We start from the raw sequence: 24,435 nt of genomic DNA, 5'->3' as shown, positions 1-24,435 counted from the left end.
TGTCTAATTTGTTTGGTCTCACGGTTTTTTAAAGGACTGGTGAAATTCCTTCATGACATATTTCACTCACATTAAATGTTATCAGCTACTCAACCACATGGGACAGTTTTTCGCTTAAAAATGAAACATCGTTTATGGCATTTTAGCAAATATTGTGCAATTGCCCCGCTTTTGCCCCGTGACTCTTTTTTTTAATACTGTTTTTGGCCGGGCTGTGTTGTTTAAACGTCTCCAGCGAGAGAAGAAAGAAAAAAAGCCACCATCTCCCACATGGGACCCGGCGTCTCTCTATTAAAATGTGACAAAACATTTGTTCCCACCAGAAATAATGGTCTGTAGCATCCTCTCGACGTGATTCACAGTTTATTTGCAAGTCCGTCGCCCGTGTTGAACAAGGGGCCGCGGGTGCGTCACACATATGGATCATTTTAAGCAGATGCATCTGGCGTGGGCTACCACGCCGTGATTAGTTTCCAGAGCGTTTTGTGAGTGTGTAAACCATCGGCGACACGGATGAAATATAGCCCAGGTTCACTGGGAGTGCAGGGAGAAGAAATGTACCCCATCTGTAATACACTGTGTAGACTAATATCAGCTCCTTTTCTCTGATATTGCAGTGAGATATCGATCTGGTAAAATTGTCCCATATTGGAGCTGTCTGTTGTGATATTCATCATGCTGTCACCTCTCCCCAGCACCTACGCGTTATTAGAAACCCGGGTTTGAAGAGGTTGAAGGGTTTTAGTCTCTGAGATGTAGCAAACAATTCATCACGGAGCTGGTGCGGGGAGAGCGGGAGAGGGGAGGGAGGGCGAGAGAGAAAAGGATTCAGGTGAGCTGATGCTTGGGGAAGATTTATGTCCAGTCAGGCTGTACATTAAGAATTATATCATCAAGCGAGAAGACACCAACAGCTTCATTGCTATCTGCTGAGTGGGCCTATTTGCTCTGCTGCCAGACTTAAATGGAGTTTTATTTTTTATTTTTCCTCTTATGGAGCATTTAAGGAAAAAGACTCGCGACGTAGTGTCTCAAACCCAAAGAGAATGCATTTGTGAAACATGCGGCAGCTTGTCGAAAGCAGTTGTCATGTTTGGTGGGGGGGGGGGAGACAACCAGTTGAGCCTGACATCATATATAATTCTCGATGCCAGTCACTCATCGGGAACAAAGCCCTGAAAGACTGGTGGTACGTGCCACCTTCAATTTGGCCCACTTCAGGGTGGGGACTCACTCCAGTTTGAGTTTCTTGTTATTTCCTCTCCTCCCCGCTCGCAGCCGGAGATCCTTCCGGAAAGGATCACAGAGATGTACACAGACGGAATCCAAGTCTTCCGCCTCTCGCAGAGCGGTCGGGCTTTGATTCGTCTTTAACTCGGTGCAAATGCTCGTCTGGGAATGTGCAGACCGGGGGCTCCCTCTGAAGTTCTCTCTCTCTCTCTCTCTCTCTCTCTCTCTCTCTCTCTCTCTCTCTCTCATCCTTTTCTCTTCTCTGGGAAGCGTGCGTGCTCGCTCGCTGGCACGCTAAACTCTGCTCTGTTCGCCGCGATGTTATTGTTGTAAACAGCGTTTAAAGCACAGCTGGGCCAAATTGATCGGGGCCCGCGTCGGAGTGAACCCGAGCAGCCGAGAGTGGGGCTGCATAAACAGGGCTGCTCGCATCTAAATATGCAAACACTCGAGCGGCGGTCCACACTCGGGGGAGCAGACACTGTTACTTCTGATGGGGAAACGGAGAGGAGCGGTGGGAAGCAGTTCTCCGGCCCTAACCTCTCCGTGTATACAGACGGAGAGAGGGAGAGACAGAGAGCGGGAAGACTGGAACTTCTTTTTTTTTTTTCTTCTTCTGATTGTGTAAACATTTCTTTTCCTCCCTGGATCATTTTTTTTGGACTCCTCCAAGTATTTACTCTTCATTAATTATTTAGGGGAGAGGGAAAAAAAACAGAGAAATGGGGGGGGAAAAAAGCGAATAAACACAAGATAATTTTTGTTTAATGTTTCACACAGGATTCCAATCCTCAGTGCAATTAATGCTAATCACCACGGTCTTCCTGTTTAGCTTGAACTTGGAGTGTGTTTGTGAGTCTCTCTCTCTCTCCGTCTGCATCTTTTTCTCCATCTCTCTTCCCTTAACCTCTCTCTCTCTCTCTCTCTCTCTCTCTCTTTTCCTCTGCCCCCTCTTCCTCCTCCATCTCGGCTGTTAGTCACCGTGTCTCCTCGTGTTATGATTACATCACCCCCCTTTCTGTCTGTTGTGTCCATTTAGACCCTGGAATTAATCACATCCGACAATCCGCTGGTGCTATTCCCAAAGTTCAAAAGCTTTAGTGGCCAGAGAGTGATGTATGGAGCGAGAGAGAGATGGAGCGCATAAAGCACGTTGGAGGTACTTACCATTTGTAGAGTACAGTATATTAATTGCTTATCGGTTTTTGATTTCAGAGTCATTTGGAGTCAATCGAACGCATCATTTTCACAGCTATTGTTCTTTGGGGTTTGTTAATTGTCACCCCACTGGCGGAATTAAAAGCAAATTAAAAGCCTTAACTATTGACTCCATCTGAAGTCACTCTCCACAACAATTTCGCAAAACAATGGGGAGGATTAATGAAAATGCGGCTTGATTTCTGTTCTCCAAAGCTTTTGCTATGGGGAACCAATTAACTACCCTTCAGGATGACTTTCACTTCTAACTGCCGGTCTGTTCCACTGCCAGAAACCGGGATTAATTCTCAATTAATCCCTCCACCAGAACAACTCTGCCTTTGTCTGCTGGGGAGGACATGAGCATACAACACCGAGGTTACCCCAAGTCTGTTTGGCGGAGGAACTCCACCCCTCGCTAAGATTGATACACCCTGTAGACCGGCTCTTCTCAAGCTGAAAATAAGAGCCATTAAAAGGGGGGGAATGGTTGACAATGATTTTTGTTTTAAGGATTTTGAGCTTTATTAGCCATGCATATTAATGAGTCAATTAATTCCATTCGTCCTGACGAGTGGTCTGTTTGTTTTTCGCCTGACCTTTTATCTTCGATGCGTTCACGCTCCGCTCGGTTTAAGCACTTACTCCATACTGTGTTTCCCATAGCCTCGCGTCCAGAAGGGGAGGGTGCTTTCTTTTTTCTTTTTTCTTTTTATGTGTTTAGATGATTCTCCACATCGCTTTTTGTTTTCTCTCTGCCTCTGTCTCTCCCTCTCTCATCCGTCCACCCTCCCCTCCCCCCCCCTGTCAGCATGCCTGCTGGATGTATTCCTCTCTAAATGTGACAGGAAATGTGCTATTATGGCATGCAGAATATTTGCCTGATGGGATTTGCAATAAAATTACTACATTTCCTTTCCATTAGGATCACTTAAAAAAAAAAAACCCTCTCTCTAATTTATGATTATCCTGGCAAAAAAGAAAAAAAAGAAGACATGTTACATGCATAAAGACTAAAGTAGCCCCCAGTCCACATTTAGCCCGTCCTGCCTTTCGGAAGTTAGCAGAGAGGACAGGAGAAATAATTGAAAAGTGCAGCTGGACTGTGTACAATCTTGTAAGGGATGCCTCGAAAATGAGATTAATCAGCGCGCAGACATTGTGGGGAAAAGTTTGCAGTGAATGCCTGACAGTCGTGCTCTTTCTCTCATTTCAAATGTTGGCAGGCTAGCAGGCAGCTCCAAGGGAAATGCGCTCCTTTCATACTTGAGTAATTGATGAATTGTATGCAATATGCAAATGAGAATCCATAAATCTTATGAATGACAGCTTAATTTATGTGAGCCTTAATGAATGCAGGATTAGATTTTAATTAAATATCCTCAAAGGCACCCTGACTGGGTAAGTTTTTAAAGCCTTGTTTTGAAGACTTGTTTCATATGCATCGCAGTTCATGAAAAAAAAGGAAAAAAGAGGGAGAGATCAGTGAGAGTGGTTAGATGAAATTTCCTCGCCGCTTCCAGATAAGACCTGTTCTGTTTTGCTAACCAAAGGCACTCGCAATTAATAAATATTGGAGCAAAATCATATCTAAGCGATCTCATTTAGGCTTTCCTGGAACTGCTCCTTCTCATACATTTGATTAACTGCATTTACTTTAAGCGCTATCTGATTCCTCACATTTGGTACAGTATCTTTTTAATTAAGAGAATCATCCATTAGGCATGGAAAAGTCAACCAATTAGGCTTTTCCTCATCAGTCCCCGCGATGTAGAAAGTCTGCTTACTCATTATCGGCGTCCGTTGATGTGATACTCGACAATCTTCCGACGCTGCAGCTACGCGACGTACAATTATGAAATCAGCTTTTAACATTAATGATGCATGGGAATAATCAGCAATTTTATCGTGTTTTTAGATCTTCTGTAGATTTCCATTTCACAGCTGAGAGGCTTCAAATGGCTCTAATAGAATGTGATTACAAGTAGTAAGCTCCTTGGAGCTACTGTAACAGTGGTTTTACCTTAAAGACTGTGGCTGCGGTTTGATGACACAGGCTTTGGGAGGGGGGGGGCGGCGTGGAACGAGTGGGACTGGCTCCAAGTTCCTCAGTTGGCATCAGACGCTGTGACGGTCCTCGGTGCTTCTAATCAGGCCTGAGCCCAGACGAAAACACCAGGAAGGCACCCGCTCTCCCGGCTACACTGATCTCAGCCCCTGCACGTTAGTCCACACGCAGGGATCAGAGCACAGACAGCACTCTAAAAGGGCTTTCAGTGGGATTGATGCTAACTCTCTCTCTCTCGCTCTCTCTCTCCCGGCTTTGATTTCACACCATTTGATCTGTGATATATTGTTCCGTAACAAAGGTTCACAGTTTGCAGGCGGATGCAGCTGTTCCTACCCCTAATAAATTAGTGTGTGTGTATGTTGTCCCCCCTCCCTTCCGTGCACTCACAACCTCGCTCTAATCCAGCCATCTAGATCAGATAAGTGCGATAGGGCTACCTGTGCGAGGCGGCGTTTGACAGGTGCAAGGGGGGAAGCTGATTGAGATAATCCAAGAATAGGTTCAATGCAAATGCAGATACGTGACGAGGATGGATGGATGGATGGATGGATGGATGGATGGATGGATGGATGGATGGATGGATGGATGGATGGACACGCGTGAACAAGACGGATGAGTGAATAGTCATTCCCATGTATAACGCCGCGACTCTGAGATCGCGATCATCACGACCAATAGACTGTCAAGGTCAGCGGCGAATTTATTTATTTTAATTTTTATCAAATATTTGGGCCATGAAAATGTCAGCAAAAGGTGAAAGAAACCCACCCGATGTGTATTTTATTAATGTCGTAAACCCCAATGTGACATCTCCAGATGTCGTTTTTTTTATGCGACCAAAGATATTCAGTGTCAAAGACACAACATAGAAAAAGGAAAGCGGTAAACACTCACACTTAAGAAGCTGGATCAAGAGAATATGCGGCATTTTCCATCAAAGATTACCTCCCTGATTAATCCCTTATTGACATTTGATTCATGTCTTGGTGTTAAATATTGTGCAATGCTTCTTTCAAAGGGAAAGCTAATAAATACTTCTCGCTTCCTCATCTGTTAGTTTGCGGGGACAGTGATTTGTGATCCTTCTGTTGTTCATCATTGTCCCCTCGTAGGCAGCTGATCAAGAAGGCAGCCGGGGAGCCGTGATCACATTCGAATCAGCCCGCGATTAATTATACATGTGTGCCGTCGCCGACGAATCCGTATTTGTTCCTTGTCACTATATATCGCGCATGTCAGTCGTCCTTATGTGTCTTTTTTCCTCAAGGCGAAGAAAACAAAGCGGAGGCGCTTGTTTCTCTACAATAACCAATTTGTAGAATGTTCTAGAAAGTTAAACGTTTAATCGTTTCCCTCTCAACCGATGCTGTTATCACATCCGTGGGGATTTGGAAAATGAGGAGGAATACACTATATGTTATCCTCAACTCGCAACAGACGTAGTTAACCTCACAGGGGGATTTGTGTGCATGTTGTTAGACAGTTTGATTAAACCAAATTAAAAAAGGGGAGGGGGGGGTGTGAATCCTAAAAACTCACTAAATATTCACTCAGCCGCCGCCGATGGTCTGAGGCCTCTGAATTTCTGCCTGACCCGGCACTTAGAAGGTAAGGAGCTGCTTTGTTTTATCAATAAGACCTTGTTTTCATGGCTGGTCACCACCCCGGCAAACCAATCAATGGGGCATGCTCCGCTATCGCTGTGAGAGAAATGAAAAATAAACCCCAGATAATCCTCCAGTTAAAAGGTTACTCAGGGCGATAAAAGCTATTTTGTTAATTTATTTACTCTCTGCAGTGGAGAGATAAAGAAAAGGAACAATTAGGGAATTCTAGGTGAGAGATTTTAAAAGGGCAATGACATTGGGTTAATATTTTATAAGGCCTGATTGGCAGAGACCTGGAGAGGCCCTTTGTTTACAGAAGCCCCAGACGGAATGATTCACTCGCTTGTTTTGGCCGACTGGGCGGAAATGGAATAAATATCTTCATCCTTACCTTTTAGAAACGTCAAACAAAAGCCCGAGATAAAAGGTTAATGGCTCAATCGCAACCAGCAGGAAATACTATTATGCTCCCTTTCTCCCCCCCCCCCCCTTCCTTTCTGCAAACTGGAATCGCTGTTGATACAATCGGGGGTTGAATTCCTAAAGATACCCGAAGATGGGAGGAGCGGATGAGTTCCCTGTGTAACTGAATCCACTGAGGGGAGTGCGCTCACTTGGGCTAAACATTGCGTTTGTGGTTCCAATTGATTTATAACAGATCATAATCACTGCATTAACGTCGTTCTGGGTAATAAGATCTGCAGTCGCCGCTTCCGTCGGCAGAAAAGAGTGTGATAGTGAGATGTCGGAATTTTCATTTTTTGCAGGGAGATCTGAAACCGTCCCTGATACCTCGCGCGATGTTACACCTCTAATGCCGATCACTTCGTGTTGGCTTCCTGTAAACGGCGGGTGAGAACGTGAATTAAATTATTGGGCTTTTATTGCGTTGTAGCGCTGAAACTGGACCCGTGTCTGTAGTGTATTGTTGGGCCCCGTGTAATCTGATTGCCTGTGTGGCGCAGTGTGTTGGATAGTATCGGGTTCCAGCCGACTCTGCTGGGTCAACACGCGGGGCCCGGCCCATTAAAGGAAGTCTGGTTCAGGGAAAGTTCACCACTATTTTCTTTTCACCATGGCAGCAAAACAAGAAAAAGAGAATAGATGCGTAACATATTTTCGGCCCCGGCCCAAAGCTGGTGGGGCCTATTTTGTTTCCTTAATTGAAGCCAGAGATATCAGGGGCCCCCGAATATCTTTAGCACAAATATAAATAAAGCAAAAGGGGGCAATAAGATTCTTTCATGATTGACCTCCGATGCAGGAATAACACTGTCCAAATAAGTCCGATTCCAAAAACCCGGAGCGTCTTACTCTTTAAAGCAGAGAGGAGAAAATGAAAATAAGGGGAGGAAATTAAGCAAAAACAAACTCCGGATAAGAATCGAAAAGCACCAGGAATTCCAATCATAAATCCAGTTGTTGCTTGCTTTTTTTTTTTCTTTCCCCCCCTCCTGCAATAATGGCCTAGTTTGGAGCAGTTTCTGTGCCAGGGCTATTTAGGGAATCAGCATCTGCCGCTTGATAAATAGCCCGGCTCTTTTGTTTGAGGCCAGGTTGAGTTCCTCCTCTGGACAGAGCTTATTAGCCTGGATTCCTCCTGACCAGCGCAGATCTGTTTGGATGTTAACATCGCGCCTCAGCTGCGGTGGGGAACTAAAGAACGCATTGTTGAGGAGCATGATGCCGAACCTGGATGGGGGGGGGGGTGGGTGATAACCACTCCACTCCCTCCGTGATAAAGTGTACGCCATCTTCTGTGAATACAAGACGAAATGCCATTCATTTCTGAGAGGCTTTCCTGTTGCTCCGAGGTTCCTCAGTTCAAAGCATTTCTTCTTCTTTTTTTTTTCTTCTTCTTCCAGTCGGTGTATTGTTTTCATGGCCGGCCAGCGTTATTTGTGTGCAGAGAGCAGCTGAAATGCGATCCCTCCCGAACACGAGGGAGGGAGAGAGAGAGAGAGAGAGATTCCCTCGCAGCCCATCTGAACTCAACCTTAACTCGACTGAGGCCCTTTGTACCTGGGTTCACATCCCTTGACACGATCTGCGGTTGATGTGACACTTTTTTCTTTTCTTTTTTTTTTTGTTGGTCCATTTCAGGGCCCTTTTTTTTGCTTTTAGCATTGTTGGTAAAAAGCCTTCTTCCTTTTTTTTTCTTACCCATCACACACCCTCTATTGAGGTCTTTCATAAATAATTCAGCCAGAGTACAAGTGAAAGTGATGACAGCAAAACTGTCTGCGATCTCTCCCCCTCATAAGATCAAAGAGGCACTTCTATAGAAATAGGAATTACATTTCCAGACGTTTGTGGGTTGAGCAGGGGGCACTCGTTTCTCTCTTTGCCACTCACTCCCCCTCCTCTCTTCCTCGCTCTGTGCCCTCCCCTTCGCCTGCCGTCTCGTCGCCACTTCTTCCTATCACTTGTGTGTTTTCCCCATCCGAAGGGGCCGCGGCTGAGTGAAGGTTTGCTTTTAGTCCTGAAACCCTCCAGAGCGGCCGTACGAGGGAGTCAGCACATTGAGACGGAGAGAGCGGCTGCACTCTATTAGCAGAACTGAGGTAAATAAACCTCACCAGACACGGCTGAATAAATTCAAACCACTAAAGGCTGCGAGGTATCTCGACTAAAGACACCGCGTCGCCCTGCGGATGCCGCCTCTGGGAAATGGTGGTGAAATGTACTGTAACACAAGCAGCCTCCTGTACTGTACTGGGTGACAAAATCCAGAATGAGCAATTATCTTAAAAACAAAACAAACAAAAAACAGCTCATCAGTAGATTACAATTAATTAAACTGTAAATATTTATTGGATGTGAGCGGCTTGTAAAATATAAGACGGTGATCATGTTACAAATGATTGCACCAATTTGACCTACATACACTGAGAACGTGCAAAAGAAATGTTATCAGTGATTAAATTCTCTTTCACCATTGTAAGGGACCACTCAAAGTGTCATGGGTTAAATCATTGACTGACAGATATTTTTATGGTGAGAATTTGCCCCGAGATTTTTTTTTTTTTTAAAAAAGAGAAAGAAATTCACCTAATAAGAAACTTGACAGTGACATTATTGCACGATGATGTTAGCGCACCCCCTTCAAGCCTTAACAGAATAATAAGTAACTTGAGAGCAAACCTCTCAGTGGGAGAAAAGCAGCTCAACAAATATCTCCCCCCCCGGTTTGATTTCCCGGTGATTGATTTGTAAAACAGACCTCGTATTTGTTCACGTTTCCTCCCGTAAAAACACCGCGGCTGGAAAACCCTTTGGTGTTTTTAAAGATGGATTGAACTTTTTGCGCCACGCTGGAAGTTCGTATCGGAGAGGGAACTTAGTGTCCTGGTTAAGCTTGAAATGGACTATATTGTACGAGAAATAATGTATGAAGCCAATATGTCACCTGTGTCAAGTCGCCATAATTCATCTTCAGCCCAGACACCCAGCTCCTTGTTCATAAAGAATGTACCTCCATAGGATCTTGGCCCCCTCATTATATGCTCATTGCATTTTCTTTGTCTTCTTATTTATTTTTTTTCACCCTGTGGGCTTTTTTTTTCCGTTTTGTAACTATAAGCCAGCAAAGTAGGTATTGATTGCAACTCGAAGCTGTATTAATAAGTGAATGAGTAAGATGTGTGGAGAGTCAGGGGTGTATCTGCTTCGGAGGCCCCCTTCTCTCCTCCACAGTGAGGTGGCACGGTCATTTATCACGGCTGGATCTGTGCCCCTCGTTTGGTGTAATAAAACTCCCCCATCAGAACCGTCCAACTGGTCTGAATCACTCTGTCACCCCACCTTCCAGCTAAGGCGCGCATTAAATCAAGCAAGCAGAACATTTCCTAAGGCAGCCATTGCCTTTTAATTTCCTGAAGAACCTTAAAATATCATTCATTACCAGAACTACACATATTTGGTTTTTAAAAGTCTCATAAATCAATAGTGGCCTGACTGCAATAATTATAACAAGTTAACATGTAATTTCCAGGCCGAGGGGCCGCGCTCTGGATTTTAGCATATGCAAACGAGGCAATTCAAATAGTGTGGGGATATTAATACGGGGGAACAGGTAACGAGGTACAGGTTATGAATTATGCATCGAAAAAGTGGTTGATCTTCAATAAAGGAAATGAATTCACCGTGTAATCTAATTAGTTGTGGAAGTCTATTATGTTGAGCTGCAGAAAGCAACTGTCCTTGAAAAGAAATTTATTTACAGTACATGTTAGCTCTTTGGAATGGAATTGCATTCTGGAGTGCTCCAAATGTTAACACCCCCCCCCCCCCCCCCCCCCCCCCCCACCCCCTCCTCCTGCCACCGCCAACACCCACACAAACCCCCTCCTCCCCCCCCTGCCAGTCTCCTCCGCGTCTCTCACCCGGCATTCTCCTCCTCCTTCTTCCTTAGCTCCAGACCCGGCCGGCCTCCGAAGAGGACCCAGAGTGTGACATCGCCAGAGAACCCCCACATCATGCCCCACTCGGTCCCCGGCCTCATGTCCCCTGGCATGATGCCACCCACAGGTAACGGTTTCGGTCTCGGTCTCGGTCTGTGGCGCTCTGTCGCTGTTGCTAAGGCTCTGATTCACCCTGTCCGGGTTTCTGCTATCTCCTTCTTTCTTACTGTGTCTCTTTCTCTCACACACACACACACACACACACACACACACACACACACACACACACACACACACACAACCTCCCTATGAGTGGCCACCCCGCAGCTTATCCTCGAAATGGCAGCCAGTCCAAAGTGACACATGCACCCAACCACCAGACACCAGCAGCTCACTCGTTTACCAAAAACAGATCCTCTGCTCAACGCCCGGAAACCAAATCGGGGGACGGGGGACGGTGGGGGAGAATAAATTGAAGTGGAGATCTTTTCTCTCAGATTATTCCAGTAGATGTTGCATTTCGCCTTAAGTGCATTCTAATTAGTGCGATTAAATCCACTCCACTGGTATATGTACATAGGCAGTGGTGATGTTAAAGCAGGCTTATCGCCACAAGAATCAACAACAACCATTTGTGCCCCAACATACCCCCGGGCCAAGTCTTATTGCGACTAATGCTTTTGTTCTATTTGTGGCGGGCTTCATTGTGACTGCTTTGATGTCGGTGGCTGTAAGTGCTCTCATTTGCATATTTTGCTCTCCTTTTTCGATATGTATTAAATGATATTATACTGTCAGAAGGAGCTCTTTGGATGCACGCTGGGTGTACAGTACACATTGGATTCAACCATTAAACTATTAAAATGTTGGTTTTCCATGGTGACTGGTGATTTGTAAAAATCTGTTGGGATTAGTCTTGTTTTTTTTCTTTCTTCCTTTCTATCTTTTATTTTCTTTGGCAACGCGGCGTCGGTAAGGTGCGGCGTTTGAAAATGTAATATAAATCCCGGGTCGGTCCACCCTGGAAGTTCACAGGCCACTGCTTTGAACTCCGGGGGAATAGGGTGAGGTCACCGGCTATCTGCGGCGTAGCACGGGAGGCGAACTTAAAGGCCGAAAGTGAACACAGAGGAGGACAAAGTTGAGATAGACCCCGTGTTATTTAGTGGAACATAAAGCAACAGAAAGAAAAGAGAAAAAAAAAAGGCCTTTTGATATCATCCCCCTTTAAAGCCCAGAGGGATTCTATGATCTTGACATTTAGTCAGGGTATTCAGGGGGCAGAGATAAAGTAATTGAGGTTTTTTGGTCCTCTCGTAACCGCCTCGAGCCCCCTGACTGCGCAGAGAGACGGAACTTATCAATCAATTCCTGCGTTATAATTAAAAACCATTTATTGTTTTGATGATGGCATTAAGCATTAAACGTCAAGGAAGTTACCGATTTTGACGGATTGATAATTAAGTGTAAATGACCACACAGGAGTTGGCATTTAAGCGGGCAACTAATTGATCTCCCTGTCATGTCCAAATGTACTGATGGATGATTAAAAAAAAAGCGAATGCTGGGAAACTGTCTTGGATTGTTACACTATCATGTCATGTCAAATTAGTTCATTTCTCAGATGAGTTAGCGTCGGCGCACATCGGGCTGGAACATGCGCCATTGGCTTTTTTTCCTTCTTTTTCTTAGGCTTCACCGATACACCGCACAGTTAAGAATGTCCATTGTCTCCTGCAATTGTACAATGATGGCGGTGCTTCTCCCCGCAGCAACTTATCACTCAGGACTATCTCATCGTACAGACTCAAAACCCTGTTTTATTTCATTTTTTTAAAATATTAAAAATAGGACATTGGACAACTAATCAGATCAAAAAAACGACGACGATATTCAACCGCAGCGTGCGGACGCCGTCTTCCTCACGCACTCCTTACGGGACCGGAGGAGCCCTTTGTGAAACACATTGTTAACATATGTAACTTTGCCCTTGACACCGGTTTCCATTTAGAGGAGGACATCTTAATATGCTTAGGTTTCCATTTAAGGAAATACCCTCACACGTGTGTGCGAAAGAACACGTGTGCATGTGCGAGTGTCATGACAGCGCTGGTGCCTGGGGGGGGGGGGCTGGGCTGGGGCTGGAGCCTTTCCAGTTGCTGATGCATTACAGGCAGATTGGCCCTCAAATCGGATTATTTGCCGCGGACTGACACCACACCGAGATGACATCTCCTTTAAAGTGGAGAGGGGGCCTCCACTCACACTCTGGCCACTACTTAAGCAGCAGCTCCAATATAATTCATTTATGTCCTGGCTATGGCTTCAACCTTTTGAATAACGCAAGAGTACTGCATTTACCATTAGAGAAATGAATGTCACCTACATCCTTACCGGGGAGCATCCTGTACTTTACTGATAGAAAACAATATTTCCTTAATGCTAGATGCCTCTGCTTTGCTGTACAAGTGTGTGTGTGTGTGTGTGTGTGTGTGTGGAGTGTGGATACCGGTGCCTGCCGCTTTATAGTAGGCGGAGACACAGTGTAATATTTATGTCCTTTTAATGTACAATTAGCACGTCAGCTTCCAGAGCGGATCATCTAATCTGGTGCCACTTCAATCTGCTTTAAAATAGATCCAGTGTGCACCAGGTAATTTAGCGTCACTCCTTTGTGCCTCCGCCCCTCCTCCATCAGTCCGCCGCTTGTCATAAGGTTAGCGCGCCCCGTAATTGATACTAAATTTGTCATGATGTGGATGGCGCAGTTCAAGTGGCGCGGCGTACCTCAGAGTCACGTCGCTCCCAACCCCGGTTTGTCATCGCTGCGCCGCCACCAGTCCATGCATTAAATTGAGGGCGGGGCCACGCTCATTGACATGGAGTGTCTCTTCCCCCGCTTATCCCCGCTCGCCTGATAAATAAAGTGTGTATTCATTGTTGCCCATGGTGCGGTCCCAAACCCAGACAGAAACACAACAGATAAGCTCTGTGTGTTGTTGTTGTTGTTTTTTTGTTTTTTTTCAAACCGCTGCTAGAGAAAGTCATAAAAGTCAGTCTTTTGTGTACTGATGTGAAAGTTAATCTGATTTTAATTCAATTATACGAGTTAGTTGCGGAGGGCACGGGCATTGGGCTGTTTGTTGTAAGAATGTTCTGACATTGGCGCAGGTATGGGGCAGCTCGCATGTTAATTAATGATGAAGATCCTGACAATATGCAGAGGCATGACAGCGTTAAGCCAGTCGGCTGCTGCTTCCTTTGCATATTAATAGATCCTTCATTATTATTTAATATGACAGCTGCTCCAAGGGCTACCATCAGACCTTGTCTCTGTTATTTGCTGTTTTGTGCCCCCCTCCCCATGTGACAGTGCCATTCTATTCTCTATTTGTTGTTCCCTTTCCTGTTCTGTGGCTGGCGTGGCTCTCGACGTGCGGCTGCGATGCGCTGTTTGCTTTGTGCTTTGTGCGTCTCTGCGAGAAAAGTGTGCGAATCTAAAGGTGACTTTGAAAAGAAAATATATACGAAGCCGGATTGTTTTGTTTGCATAGTAATGAATGCAGATTAGTGCTGAGTGGGCTCGGTCTAGTTGACGTTTAGACTTCTAGTGGCCTAATAGACTTGTTGCTGGGCGCCGCCAACGTCTCCCAGGCTCCCTCATTACGTCCACTGTATTGAGGCGCCGCGTTGTGCGGATATGACAATTGATCTGGCGAAATGGAACAATTATCAGAACAAAGATTTCAATCTGTGAGTGTCGCCTAGTCAAACACAGGGTGGAGGATGCAGCAGGATGATAAATGGGGAAAAAAATGGAAAAGTGATCATTTCATCTGTTTCACTATCATTCAAATCAGCGTTAATACGTTGTAATTACTTAATGCATATTTGATTTAACTGTTTCCCTTTTAAAAAAAAATTTTTTTTTACACTTTGGTCCAGTTTACAAAAGGGAATGAAATGCTGAGGGGAGACAGGCTGCAGTGCAATAAACAACAGAGCTCTCGCAGCCAAAGTTAGAGAGCGTCGGGGGGGGAGCAACACTGCGGCACTTTGAGCGGCACCTGATTTGTGGAGGGGAATTTATCACACAAACAGCCCAGAGGTGATTTCAATATTTACTCGGCAGTCTGTTCTGCATACGTCTCATTTGGAAAACAGTTGACTCTTGCCCATTATACACAAATGAAGGCTGACCTTCAGACTGGGCAGAGGCCACATTCATTATGTGGAAAAGTATCACCTTCTTACGAGGCAATGCCCCCCCTCCCCCCCATCCCCCCTCCCCTCCCTCTTCCTATGCATATGGAACAGCAAGCCGGGGCCCATTGCAAACGAGAGGCCCCTCGTTGACATGATGTATACTGTACGTCAATATGGTACTGATGTATTTTAAGATGCAAACAAGGCTTTAAATTATATGCACCTCCATGTCAGTGGCTCAGAGTGACTCTCGCCATCTGCCTATCAGCTGGGGATGAGAGGAGAGGGCTGCCCAGGCCGGTATGTTCTAGTGTGTGCGTGTTTTGTCAGTGCTCGTGTGTGCGTGTCTCTGTGTGTGTGTGTCTCTGTGCGTGTGTGTGTGTGTGTGTGCGTGTGCGCTCGTGTATCTATTAAAGCCACATGTTTGATTTCTACCTCTCCTTGTACTTGTGTCTCTCCCCGCAACTGCATGGCTAATAGCCGCTCTCGAGTCCCATCACGAAGACGTGACAGCTTAGCGATGATAAACGCGGACGTTGCCTTGTTCCGCATCAAACGTAAAGGCAAACCTGCATATCAAGTATGGGCAGCCTCTGTAAAAAAAGGGGCAGGTTGATACTGTATACTGTATTGTGGATACGAGTGATTCCACTAATAGGTACAACCCCCCCCCCCCTCCATGCATCTTTGATTTTGTCGCTAGGATTGGCAAGAGGAGTCGTGGGACTCTCCTGAGACACGTCAGGCCTAGGAGCTTTAGCACAGTCTGTCCCTGCTGCTTGAGAGCGGCCTCATGAATAAAGATTTCAGTCACGTTCAATACACCAGAACCCTGGAACTACCACAATGACAAACCAATGCTTTATGATCTCTGCAGTGTGCTCGGCATATGTATGTCTATAATCTCAGACTGACTGTATCAATCATGCGAGGTCCATGTTGATCGAGGTGGACAGAGCATGTGAAATATTGCCACTGCAGCGTACATTCAGGGATGACATGGGGGAAATGTGAACGATTATTTAAAATGTAATGTCAATAGTCGTTTAGTCTGCTCAAGGTATAAAAATGTTTTTAAAAACAGGGTTGAACCTGAAAAGAATCCATTTAAATTCTCAAAAGGATTTGGCCTGTTGATAGAAAGTGATATATAAATATGAAAGATGTATCATAATTGCTTTTTATGAGACAGTGAAAACATTTATGTTAGTTAATGTGACAAATTACAAATGACAAAACTGTCAGTGCACAAAAATGACTTTTTCCTGTTTTTGAGAATTGTTCATGATGTTTTTTTAAAGGTCTTTTTTTTTGCCAATATCCTTATTAATATCCTACCTCAAAAAACCAAAATGTTTTTCAAGAATTTAATGGAATGACACTGAATTCCACACATTGCTCCTTAGTTCAGTTTCACACACAGCCCTCTAAGTACTGAATAAACTCAAGGCTCTTTACAAGTTTTTAAAGAATAAAATACTTGAACCCGTTGTTCGTTGTTTAGACTTCTCCATTTCACGGGGCCTTGACTCTCAGAAGACGCATGTTATCATGAAGCACTTCACTATATAGCTGTGAAGAACTTGAATTCTTCACATTTCTTATTAGAGGTGATCTGATCTGATGAATGCATTTGAAGGCATCATTGGAAAAAAAACACCCGCTAAGAATTTAGTTTAGTTTTTAACATTTCGTTGTTGAAGTTGAACCTCTCACCCACTTCCTGTTTCAATAATCTCTGCCTGAGAGCCTGTCAAGCAACACCGTTCCACCACGCCGCTGTTATATATACATATATGCCGTGTATAATAAGTTGTACACACAGAATGCTTGCGTCATGCACTATTATCTTGACCGCATCTATTCCCATCAAGTTACAAATCTATCAATACGGCGACGGGGGATGCTGGAATTGGTGAAACATTCATAATAATCATGTTTCCACACGCACACACAGGGTTTCATTCCATCGGCGTGATAACCCGCTGTGAAGATACCCCCTGTCAGAAGATGAAAAAAACAAGCCGTGATCTCATAGGCGCTTACTCTGCGCAGTTTATAAAATTATTCATTGTTTTATTGTTTCAACCCCCTCCCCCCCCATTGTTGTTTTTTTATTTGCCAGGTGTCTAAGAGGTTTTTGCAGGTGGCAGTGGCTCAGCCCCAGTAGACGTGTTGCAGGTCTGTAAGCGCTCTGACTCCTCCGCCTCCTCTGCCTCCCTCTCTCTAGGCCTGACAGCGGCGGCGGCGGCAGCTGCCAACGCAGCCATCGCAGAGGCCATGAAGGTCAAGAAGATCAAGCTGGAGGCGATGAGCGGCTACCACAGCAACGCCAACCACCACGGGGTCGACGGAGAGAACGGAGACCTCAGCTCCAGCGTCGGTGAGGATGCCCTTCGCACGCGCACGTGCACACGCACACACACACACACACACACACATACACAGGCAGATTTACTTATCACTATTTTGACATACTGTACTAGAGAACTAATATATACTCCATTACCACACAATCATCTATGTACTATTTCAGTATTAGGCAGACAGACAGACAGACAATTGAGCCTTACGACTTCTAAGTTATGACCATAACAATCCATCAACTCTTGTTCGGACAAGCTGCTGTAAGGGCAGAATGGCATCATGTTTGTGTATCAAAGTACACATTATAATTGACTGGTTTATCCCAGCTTTGTCATTTCAGGAAATCGTAAATCCGGTCCAAAAATGTGTATTTTATAGAAGACTGAATTTCCAGTGAATCAGGCTTAGGACCACTACAATTGAAATACCCCCAAAAACCAAATGGAGTTTATGTCCATTCCAAATTTCTGCAGTGATACAGTACCTATCAAAAGAATTGACCCACAAATGTCCCTTTTTATCTTTTTCTGTTTTTTTCAGGGAGTAAATGTGTGCTCTTGTTTTATTGTGGAGTAAATGTGTGCTCATGCATATTTCTTTTGACTTAGACCTGACCCCCTTGTTTTCAAATTCCAATCAAACCATTCAGTGACAATTGAATCTGTCACTTTTCTGAATGTGTACACATATATATATATATATATATGTGTATGTAAACTTAATAATCGGTTCAGCAGTCATACAACAAACAGTGTTTTCTTCTGCGACCCACTGCATAACCTCCTGTAGTAGTTTTTTTTTGTTTTGTTTTTTTTTTTTTGTTTTTTTTGTAGTAATTTTTGTGTTGAAAAGTTTTGGTTTTTTGTTAATAGCTAAGTGAAACTGTGATCACAGTTTCCCAAAGCTATCAGCTTTTAACATGGTCTAATTGAATTGCTGTGAGAGCATTGGCTTTTCACTATGTGCCATTTCAATTAATTATTAGCCCTAAAATGCAGAAGGATTTTTTTTTTCGCAATATCACACAGAACCACTTAGTGTATTAAAGAGAATGATAATGTATGTTGGTGCGGCTTCATGAGCCCATTCCAAATTATAGACCAAAATGTAATCCCAGTAGCTTTGCTTGCTAAATGGAGGTTTTGATTCACTTACAGTAATAAATGGCTCGACTGCTGAACACATTTCAACGGCAATACTTGACACCGCGGGGGCTCACGGCGTGCGAGATGAAAACAGGATGTGTTCCTAAGCCGATTTAACAATGCAAAATGCATAAAGTGTGAGGTCATCACTCTGAGAGAATGGAGTGTGTAAAAAAGAGAATATGAGCGTACGAGGTCACGGAAATAAAGATAAATGTGAGCACCGACTGCAAGGCTATGGCAATGGAGCTAATAAGAATCTGTTTTATCTTTTTACAATTTAAATTGTAACCTTGAGCCCACAGCCAGCCACACAGGCTCCCAGTAGAATCATAATTCTGGCAAAGGGGGAGCAGCTCTAGGTGCGGGTGCACGGGCCACAGCATTAGCTCTCTGAGTGAAATATATGGCAGTGACGCCTCTCGGCCCCATCCACAATCAATTGGATTCTTTTCCTTTAATATTTACTCGCAGCGATGAGATGCTCGTCTGCATGGTGATGAACAGTCTGCCACTGGCGTTTGAAGGTGACCTGTCAGTGAGTATGGACAAATCTCTCGCTTGCAGAAATGTAGAAAATAAATCATTAGGGGCAGGCAGTCAAGACAGGGGCCCTCTCTCGCTCCCTCACTCACCCCGGGATTTAAATCAGCCCAGATTTATGATTTGAATTAATGCTTCGTTTGGTCAAAGGAATGGCCGCCGAGACAAATGATGTTTGGTACTGAAACCATCCTAATATTGATTACTGGTTGTCGCAGCAATCTCTTGTTTATATCAAGCACTCTCCTGTGACAGGGTGGCCACCAGGAGTCATCCTGATAATACGCCGGAGAAATATGGGCCGCTCTGCTCTGCCGGGGCCATGAAACACCGCTCGCAGTTGCGCTGTCCTCTTCATCCAGCCCCCGGGGCTTCCACCGGCGTGTTTATTTTTAATGGAAGCATTTAGCAATTTTCGCCCAAAAAAAAGAAAAGTGAGTCGACTTAAAAGAAAAGCATGATTACATTCCAGCAGTGTCTCGCTCCGGCGTGTTTTCTCAAACTATTTTGGACTGACAATGCCTAATATGTCCAGCTCTCGGGCCTAAACTTATAAATCACTTGACTGATATAGCACTGGAGTGGGCAGAGGGAAGAGGACTGTATTTGGCTGTGGCCTCGTCGTCGGGAGCACAGACTGGGGTATGACTTCATGCTGCTTTTTAAACAGACTCACACCACAGCTGCTCCGAGGAAATGGACTCGAGTTTTTATAACCGCCCCAGCTCGAACCAAGACTCACACGGGCAGATGTGTTTATTCGCACGTATGATGTTTCCGAACCGTGCTTACTCGAACTGAAGTGATAATGTACATGCCTGTGACAATACCACAGAGATCCATGTAATCGGAAAGAGCTACTACATAAAAAAACAAAACATCCCCGGGCTAAAACACAGGTGCCTCATTTCAAGGAATATCTTGTATTGCAAAGAGCTTAAATCAAAGCGCCGCGGAGACACAGCCGGTGAAGGACACTCTGTTCTGTTTGTAGAGTTGGATTGCCAGTCGCTGTCTTTGTGTTGATGTAGACGGAACGGGCTAATGTTTCTCTCCCTCGCATTAAATATTCATCACAATTAGACCTTCCTGTTTGCGTCAATGTTATTAATTATAAGGGGGGGGGGGGGGGCGCGGAATAAAAATAACAGCCAGTCCAACCCTCAGCCAGAATAACCAAACATCCTGAGTGAGGGGGGAGAGAGAAGGAAAACAGGAGTATACGAGGGAGATAAAAAAAAAAGATGGAAGATGTGGTGACACAGAACATTAAAAAGAGAAAGACTGAGTGTGAGGTGTGTGTGTGTGTGTGTGGGGGTGTCTTTCTTTGATTCTTCCTGTCGCTCTCTAGTTGGGCAGACGGAGTCGTCTCAGAGCACAATGTGGATTGTTGCCGCGTCTCTCAGGAAATGCCACAATTACAGATCACAGACCAAGCAAAACACGTGTGGCGCGGGGCCTTGAGGGGGATAAACAGCCCGCCATTCCCTCCCAGTGCACTGACCCCAGCCACAACCTTCATTACTGAGAAAGAAAATATTGTCAGCTGCCCACTAACAAACACCTGCCAATTTCAAGAGAAGGAATTGCTTTTTTCAGCTGCAGCGAAGGAAAATAAAGTGTTTCTCCGACCCCTCTGAAAAAAAGGAGTGGGAAGAAAGGATAATGCAACATTCACCCTTGTCCCTCTTTTGCACCGTCTCGCTTGCTTCCCTGCGTCTCGCCCCCTCTGCCTCTCTTTGGCCACTGGGTGCTGCCCTGCCACTCATCAGACTCATCAGCCACACTCGTCTAATGGAGCCGGAATCTTGTTTGTAATTAGATATGGGAATTCCGTTGTCATCGGCCAGATGATGCCACGATACGCAGACCGAACAACGTCTCAGAGCGAAAAAAGGAGGATCAGCGGCTCTACACATTCAGACTCCATTTGCAATATTTCCTAAACCTGTAACGCCACGACAGAGCCGTTACATCCTGCGGCACCATGTTTCCAAAAAAAAAAAAAAGGCCTGCGAGCCCCTTCGTCTCACATCTGTGGCTTGGGTCCAGGCCGCCCGCGTCCAACGGGGAGCGCAGGGAGCCACATGCGAGGCCGAAGCTGGACGGGTGGTGACAGGTACCTGGAGTGTTGCCTGACTGGGAGTTGCGAGGGAGAGGCTCTGGGTGAGATGATGAGGAGGCATCGGTCTCTCTTCCCAGGGTCATCAGGCTAATTTCTGCATGCAAGCTCCACCCTCGTGCTCGCATGCGTACGTGCGTGCGTGCCTGTGTGTGTGTGTGTGTGTGTGTGTGTGTGTGTGTGTGTGTGTGTGTGTGTGTGTGTGTGTGTGTGTGTGTGTGTGTGTGTGTGTGTGTGTGTGTGTGTGTGTGTGTGTGTGTGTGTGTGTGTGTGTGTGTGTGTGTGTGTGTGTGTGTGTGTGTGTGTGTGTGTGTGTGTGTGTGTGTGTGCTTGCTTGCTTGCTTGCTTGCTTGCATGAGAGAGAGAGAGAGAGAGAGAGAGGGGGCCCTGGCCCCTGAGAGTGCTCTGTGAGGAGACCACAGCTGTACACTCCCAGCAGCTAATTGGTCCTTATCTAGCTGTCCCATTCATCTTCATTTTTTACCAATTACTGAGCATTATCTGTGTTCTCAGTTGGGTATGGGACTTAATCCTTTTTGGTTAAGCTGGTGCTACAGCTTGCAAATTTTCAAACAGAGGGAAGGAGGGGCGGCGGAGAAAGCAGGGTAAGGTGGAGAGGGGAAGGGGAGTGGGGGAGAGGGAGGGGGCGAGTAAAAGTCATAGCAAGAAACAAACTGAAACTTCCCATCATCCCTCACTGGCAGGAAACAATCAATAAACAATGACATCACACAAAGGAGGGGGGGAGGGGAATGGAGGCGATCAATTATTGGCGTTATAATTCAAGTCCTTGTTTGCAAACGTTGCAGCCTCATTGATTAGGCCGGTCTTGTTGCACTCACCATTATTGACTTGTTAAAACCATATTTTCTCATCATCGGTCGCTTTTGCGTCCGCGGTCACACAGATAACAACGCTTTAACAGGGGGGGGGCGTCATTAATTATTCACACGATGTATTCATTTTAAAGCACAGCGAGTCCCAAATCATCTTGTTTACTCTACAAACAATACCAGCCGAGTACATTGCGCATCCAGAAGGTACATCAAGACGACGCAATCTGGGACAGTTAGCATTAATTTTCCGAGATCAATGCGTAACTAGGCTCCTCTCTATGTGGGGTCCGCACTTGGCCACGCTGCAAAGCCGAGTGGAGTCGGCCCGGGGTCCGCGCACTAATTACTGGAGTGTTTACCGCTCTGCTGGATAGCATTTGTACCATTTTGGATCATATCAGCGGGCAAATGTGCTTTGCCATAGACTGATAAATAAGACATTAAGATGTCAGTGTGTACGAATGAAAGAAAAAAACAGTGGAGAAACATTAAAAAAAATGATCTGCATCAATTATGGAATAATAGAATAAGTCCTAAAATGGGTCAAATTAGCAGCTGCGCACGTACAGTACGTACAGGACACGGAGGCATGCGCGTCAGCGGACGCAGACGGTCGTGCAACACAAAAGCAGGACACACACACACACATAGAGCGACGCTGCTTCTGCACTTTGATAGGGATCTGTTTGGTCACACTCTCTGCGCCAGCTGTCAGCCCGGCTCCACTGCTGCGATTTAATTAGTCTGTTTATGTCCTTTCTAATAATAAAGCTCTCTGGGTGGAAGGACACGTCCAACTGGCCAGCCCCGCGCTCCCTCCAACCTTCTAGCTGCGCTCGTGCTGGTGGCCCGGCACGGCTCAATGTGGGCCACGGTGGAGGATGGTGGCTACTTCCCGCTCCTCCAGACAGAACAATGGCCCTCGGGCTCAGATCTGGTATCGCCCCCCCCCTACTCAATCCTAACCTTAACCATTAGGGGATAAAGCACATGCTGACCTGATATGAGTGTCTAGGGGGCAACTTCATCCATCTTCCTCGCTGGCTCTCTTGTGGGAGCCTTTGTCAGCCGGAGCTCTTGAGAGAGACTAGATTGTAGCCATGGGCTGAACAGAATTCATTTCGCGAACATATCATAACACCTCGTGTCGCTGTCACCGATTATTGTCTTGTCTGAGTTACGCCATTACAATGTGCTTTGTTTAGATTTTTTATTTTTTATTTATGTATTCCGCCTGGACGAAATAGGGGGGGGGGGGGAGTGACTGAGTCAGACACAGTGAGCTCGACAGACAGACAGACAGACTGAAGAGCTTGATGGGTCCCTGTCTGCCTCTTGGGATTTATTCGCCCCTCACCATCTCTCTATTAGTCTGCCAGGCTCATGGGAGCCAGGTGACAGATAAGTGGAGAAACGACACACACATTTTAATAGACATTTCAAAAGATAAACCTGATAATGATTCCTCTTGTTAATGAAGTCTAATGTCCTCGTTCTAATTCCGGCAGCGTCGGGCTGTTAGGCATCGGCGTAACGCTTGAATATGCATGATTGGGAAAATGCACGGCGGCGGCGCACCGACGTAGCTAACAAAACACACAAATGCGGACAACTGCAGAAATAGATTGCAATAACCGGGGGGGGGGGGGGGGGGGGGGGATTGATTAAACATTATTTCCGTAATGATCCATATCAAGTCCTATCATCTTTTGAGTGGCAGTGTGGAGTTGCACGGTATAGAGAGGAGGAGGAGGAGGAGGAGGCACGAGGAGAGAGACAAACCTCATGTCACGGAAATATTTGTGTGATTGTCTCTTGTGGTTAGTCACAGGAGCAGAGCTAAAAAGAAAAATCCAAAAAACCCCAACAACAACTGACCAGTCGAGTTGTCACCCCTCATCAGCATTAGGCCTCATTCTCCATTAATTGGATAGATTAATTTGGCGCGCTTTGATGCCGCGGTGATGCATGCGTTCGGGCTGTCCCCTCCTCACTATTCTCTGTCAGGTTGAATTTAGCCAGGAGAGGGGCTGACCTTTGAAAGTGAAGAGATCAACACAATTTGAAAAGACAATGTCACTTGGTGTAAATGTGATACGTGTAATAAATGACATTCAACCTTTCAGTGATGATGAGCGTTCGCAGGTTGCAGCAATGTGAAAGCATACACGGCGTGTAATTGCGAAAAAGATTTGCGGAGCAGTTTTTCCTCGCATGCACATTTAAGACGGTGCCGCATTTGGAGTCTGGGATATCATGTGCTCTCATTTGGCTATGATCACGTCTGAGAGGACGCATTAGCATAGAGTAACAATATTACTGTGTACGCAATAACAGTAATGACAATACAGTGATGACGACGAGCAAATGACGATCTGTGATTACGCTGTAGAAATGTGCCGTCGCCCGAACCCGGCAGCAATCAGGGGCGAGAATCAAAGAGCGTTTGTGCGACATAAAAAAACAGTTGTTTGTGTTCCACGAGAGCACTCTGTGGGTTACCTGAGACGAGAGAGAGAGAAAAAAAGGTGTTTCTTTTCTCAATTATGATATGGGAACCCTCATCCAAATAGAGCTATCAGCCGCACCGGGGCCCAGACATCTTCGTCATCACGCCGCCGCTCCGCCGGGACCGAGATAAAGAGGGAGAGAGTGCAGGCGAGTTCAAACAACGCCGAGGCATTTCGCAATCTCAGCGTGTCCTTCAC

The 24,435-nt window shown here is 45.5% G+C and overlaps 1 protein-coding gene across 11 annotated transcripts in view; it reads left to right on the top strand.

Annotated features, from left to right (window-relative positions):
* The window catches only part of dachd (dachshund d), a 138,556-nt gene that overhangs the window by 49,868 nt on the left and 64,253 nt on the right, over positions 1-24,435 (top strand). For all 11 annotated transcript variants that reach the window (XM_047337255.1, XM_047337253.1, XM_035650970.2 and 8 more), the window contains exons 3-4: positions 10,520-10,635; positions 16,945-17,097. In XM_047337255.1, the coding sequence (XP_047193211.1) occupies positions 10,520-10,635; positions 16,945-17,097 (269 nt within the window). The remainder of the gene's footprint in view (positions 1-10,519; positions 10,636-16,944; positions 17,098-24,435) is intronic.

This window comes from Scophthalmus maximus, chromosome 14, assembly GCF_022379125.1.
Source record: "Scophthalmus maximus strain ysfricsl-2021 chromosome 14, ASM2237912v1, whole genome shotgun sequence".
Classification (NCBI taxonomy): domain Eukaryota; kingdom Metazoa; phylum Chordata; class Actinopteri; order Pleuronectiformes; family Scophthalmidae; genus Scophthalmus; species Scophthalmus maximus.
Note: the sequence above shows the minus strand (reverse complement) of the source record. Positions and strands in the feature narration are given on the sequence as shown.